The sequence below is a fragment of the Guillardia theta genome, assembly GCF_000315625.1.
Source record: "Guillardia theta CCMP2712 unplaced genomic scaffold GUITHscaffold_22, whole genome shotgun sequence".
NCBI classification, from domain to species: Eukaryota; class Cryptophyceae; order Pyrenomonadales; family Geminigeraceae; genus Guillardia; species Guillardia theta.
Window position 1 is genome coordinate 346,099 of NW_005434652.1, and position 4,700 is coordinate 350,798.

Genomic DNA, 4,700 nt, shown 5'->3' on the forward strand with positions numbered 1-4,700 from the left:
CCTTTACCATGAATATATTTTACTACACAGATTCTTCTTGCACCCCATTGGAATCTGTTAGATGGAGGGGTGGTCCTCTCCCCTGCCTCTGCTTCCCAACAGGCAGCCATTCGAGGCTTCAGGGGTCACATCAAAGGTACCCCACCTACTCCTTCAAACACTACCCCTTCAATCCGACCAGTTCATTATCGGATATCAAAGGTCCGAAGCACCCCCTACCTACTTAATTGTTCTATGCCTTGACAACTACACCCCCACCCTTTCGTGCTCTATCCGTTATTTGGCAAAATTGTGATGTACGACCGTGGTGGGGTGGGTCCTTCTCCCACCCCCATTTGCCTTACAGTCGTACCAACGGAGTGAATATGGTGCTGATGGACAGCGTGGAAGTGACAGTGTTTGGGTGGGTTCATGGGAAAGGAGGGGGTTCCTGCACTGTATTCAGTGATATTTGAATCTAGAGGAGGGGGTAGTGGTTATCGTCTTGAATCGTAGTGGGGTCTTTCCTTGGACCTGGTGGGTAGTTTCTGACCCTTGGCACCAACAGCCAAAATGATAAAAGCAAGGGTGGGTAGGAATTATCATGTCTGCCTTGATTCGAAATTTTGAATGGAAAGGCAGGGTACATGAGGGGATACGATTGATATCCTATGTTTATATTACATAAATTTTCAACATAGTGGGTGCAGCCTAATACTTGCCTCTCAGGCGTCCGGAAGAGGAAAGGTACCTATCATGCCGAATGACCCCCCGAAGAGGGTGGTGCGGGTATTGGTGAAGCGTTCGGGTGGGGGTGCTTCTTTGTTGGAGATGGTGTACAGGGGGGTAGGGGCCGGTCTCGGCATAAAATGATACCTTGAGGGTATGTTACTTTGATAGGGGACGGTGGTGGGTACAGTTTTGATCACGACCGGTCCTATTCCCGCACTGTGAAATGTTGAAAATATGGGTACCATCTGACTTTGAAGATGTTGGGTACAGATATTCGGTGGTAGGGGGTGGGGTGGCGCTTCGTCAGGGGTCATGTCCAACGGACACCCACCGGCGGAGAGGCAAAATTTCCGAAGAGCGTCAGATATTGACCATATTAAGAATGATTTGATGAATAATGCCCACCCCATACCCTCATTTGTTTATGGATAGATACAACATTGAGCAATAATTGTACGAATTGTTATGAGCCAATATCTTTTCACCTCCCCCCTTGAAAATTTGATCACCTTGAGTCAAAATTTGAGTGTCCCCTCACTTGCCCCCTCTTGCCGTCTCCTCGAACATTCAACCTTTCGAGCAGCCACCCCCATGGCATGACCCACCCTAAGGACTTTCCCATTCCATTGTGATGACATACCTACCCCACCGTCCTCTTTTGAAAACTATGGAAAGAAAGGACCCCACCCATCGGATCGACAAACTTCAGAAAGTACCAGCTCCGATGCATCAGAAGGACCCACCTTTTGTCTGTATGTATGAGCCTTCATATGATCCCCCCACCCCCTTCCTTGGGCCCCCTTCCCTACCCACCCAGTCGAATTTGTCTCTAAATCAGGCTAGATTTGGTTGAATGCAAATTTACCACCACCCCTACTCATCAGTTGAAATGTTGTCCCCTACCCACCTTACAACTAACAAACAAATCAATTACACCACCGCCCAATGTGAACTTGAAACCTGGCTTTGTGGACCCGTGATCCTGTACCACCACCTCCCAATATGAATTTTTGGACCCCACCATCACGAAAAAACTGGATTGATACACCTCCACTACCCCTACCTACCTCTACTTCATTTTTCACCCTACAGCGACCGGACCCGAACCCTACCCCACAGTACTGTGAAGGGGTACCCCACCCTGTATTGCCAGGGTTCTTTTAGACCCTTGCCGACCTGCCATAGATCTCCTCCTCCTCTTCCTACACTCCCCATACGTCTTTGTCCGCTTGTCTACCTTACACACCCATAGAGCTTGCCTTCACGTCCTCGAAATCCTCTGCTCTTTCCTCGCATCCCTCTGTTACGAAGCAAACACTCCTCAGCGGCCTCTTTTCTACGATCGATCCATTGGTCGTGACGCAGCAGCTGATTGCAAAACACTGGACCTGAAGACAACAGAAGTACTGACACCACTACTCACACACAAGCATGGCTGTGACTCGCCGAAACGAAAACAAGATCAAAACTGAGCCCGCGGATACTGCTGGTGCTACTAAAGCTTCCTCTGCTGTCAAGGTGAAGGACGAGATTGCCAATGACTTCGACACGGACCTCGTGAAAGTGTGTGGGACGGAGGACTGCGATTCCCCGATCTTCTCCACCTGCGGATCTCCCGACGACATTGATGAGAGTGCTGGAAGCGAACTCGGGGACTATGAGCTCTCGTACCTTCACTCACTGTACCACGGAGATCTTCCTGACACAATCCTTCCGGACGCGGTCGCACCCCCATCCCTGGGCTCGACCTCCTGCCTTACGGGGCTTCCATGCGCAAAGAATGGTGGACTGATGAATGCGGTGAGCACTTTTGGAGAAGCTGAGAGCTTCGGCTATGGCGGGAGGGGGCTCGTGCAGCCCGACACTCCTCCACGGGGTGGGCATGATTCATGGGACTCCGACAGTTCCCCGCGCTGCTTGTCTCCCTGTGTTCCATCTGGACCTGTTCCCAAGTCTTCCTTGAGCAAGGCAAGCAACAACAATCGCAAGCGCAAGGCTGGTGTCGCTGAGAGTGCTCCGAGCAAGTGTGCTCGTGCTGCTTCAGTGGACATCTCTGAGGACGGGAATATCTCCGACGCCGAGTCTGCATCGAACAGAGGAACCTACGATGGTTTGGAGATCCGCCCTGAGGATGACCCGCTGGGCCTTTTCAAGAAGGACCCTGCGACTCTTACTCCGGAGGAGCAGCGAATCTTGAAGAAGCAGCGAAGGCTCTTGAAGAACCGAGAAAGCGCTCAGCTTTCTCGTCATCGCAAGAAGATGCATCTGCATTCTCTTGAGAAACAAGTTGACCAACTAAAGAAGGAGAAGGCGGCGTTGGCAAGCAGAGTACAAGAGCTTGTGGACGAAAACGACAGGCTTCGGAAACAAATTTTACTAGCACTCTAAACTAACGGCCATATTTGCGTCCTGTATCGAAAAAATATTAAATGGTTTGATCGCAAAACCGTCTTCACGTTGAAACATCCAACCTTTCATATTATCATGCAACTCGCTTGAGTCTGCTGATGTACTTCACTTTCATCCAAGCGTCCTTTGGATCAGGTCGAGCATCAGGCAGAACATACTCGAGGAGGATGCTCTCTACTGTGTCTGCGTCCACCACTCTGAACCTGCATCTATACCATCGAGCTGAGATCCTGGGAGCTGGTGCAACCCCAGTGAGGGACCCAGCGTTCTGCAGCTGAGCAATGCGTACAAACTCGGTGAACTCTGCCGTACTTCCGTCCCCTCCCATGGAGCTGCTCCTCTTGGTCACTTTGCGCTCCTCAATCCTTCCGTCAGGGTAGGAAACGGTGAGGACGTTTGGGTTGCTTGCACTCCACTGCACATCCATGCCTTTCTCGTCCTCTGCAGCAAGCAGCTGTCGGGTGTTGTATTCCCGGTCTGCTATCGTGCCATCTTCCTTCGGGATGTATCTCGTTGTGTACTGCTCAACTTTGTCTTTTCTACTCAGTACCTTCTTGTACAAGTCTTGATCTTCAATCGCCGCGAGGAGCTCAACGCCGGTGATGGTACGTTCTACGTTCCATTTACCACGGAAGGAATCCGGGTAGAAAACATCCTTGGGTCCGAAACCAGGGATTTTGGACGCAGCTTTCCTGACGTTCTCTCCCACCTTGTCGTCCCTAACAAGGTCCTGTGCGAAAGCTGGCTGAGAGGTAGGAATACCGCAAACTAGCAACGGCCCGAGCAAACGGAACAGGGTTCTACGGGACAGATCTCCTGTGAAGATGAAGCTTTCACTCCCTTGAGATGTTTCTGCTGACTCAGTCTTCCCTGTCATAGAGCAGTAGGATGGTGCTCTAGCTCTCACCCACCTCGATGCCCTGCCCTCAAGTGATCGAATCCTTGTTGTGCAGGACGGAGGGATGGTAAAGGCCGGGCTCACTGGCAGGGCGTGTTGCAGAGCTTGTGACGATGGGATGAGAGAGACTCCGAGAGACGCCATAGCAAGCACAGTCAAGACGCTGCTCCTCCGTCCTCCTCTCTCCACTCCGCTCCCTCGCCCCATCTGTACTGCGCCGGACTTGTGAACCTCCCGCTTATTTGTCCGAAGGTTTTCTCTGGTTGTCCAACATCCGCGTCCTGCAATGGTAATAGCCGTTATGTGACGGTTATTCTTTCATTCCCGGGAAGGGCTCGCAGAATGCTGCGAGCGGGAGCGAGAGAAGGAAGATGGAGGAGGAGGAGGAGGAGAAGGAGGAGAGAACGAGACAGCAAAAGGAAGGGATGAGGAGGAGGAGGAGGAGGAGGAGAAACCAGAGTACAGAAAATGATATCAGAGGAGGCGGTGCCAGGTTGACGCGGAGATGGAATGTAGGGTAGGTAAGACAAAAGAGGGACGCAAGATCTGGGGTGGATGAAATATGATATTTATCGAAGAAGTGAAGGATCGAAGTGAGAGCAAGCAAACGAAATTGCAATCTCATGATCTCCCTTTCTTCTTGACCATACCGTCCGGTCCCGGCAAACAAATCTTCTCCTGT

General features: G+C 51.3%; 2 protein-coding genes across 2 annotated transcripts; one reads left to right on the plus strand and one right to left on the minus strand.

Moving 5' to 3' along the window:
- Window positions 1-1,936: 1,936 nt before the first annotated feature.
- GUITHDRAFT_162446 (hypothetical protein) lies at window positions 1,937-3,153 on the plus strand. The gene has a single exon (XM_005835221.1). The coding sequence runs from the start codon at window positions 2,143-2,145 to the stop codon at window positions 3,097-3,099; it is 957 nt and encodes a 318-aa protein (XP_005835278.1). The 5' UTR covers window positions 1,937-2,142; the 3' UTR covers window positions 3,100-3,153.
- Window positions 3,154-3,193: 40 nt separating this feature from the next.
- GUITHDRAFT_105906 (hypothetical protein) lies at window positions 3,194-3,997 on the minus strand (the record flags this gene model as incomplete). The annotated part of the gene is made up of 1 exon (XM_005835222.1): window positions 3,194-3,997. One exon carries the CDS (start codon window positions 3,995-3,997, stop codon window positions 3,194-3,196), a length of 804 nt encoding a protein of 267 aa, XP_005835279.1.
- Between the last annotated feature and the right edge of the window lie 703 nt (window positions 3,998-4,700).

What these genes read in the sequence shown, in the direction of transcription:
- GUITHDRAFT_162446 (XM_005835221.1), top strand. Translation starts at nt 2,143, where the DNA reads ATGGCTGTGACTCGCCGAAACGAAAACAAGATCAAAACTGAGCCCGCG.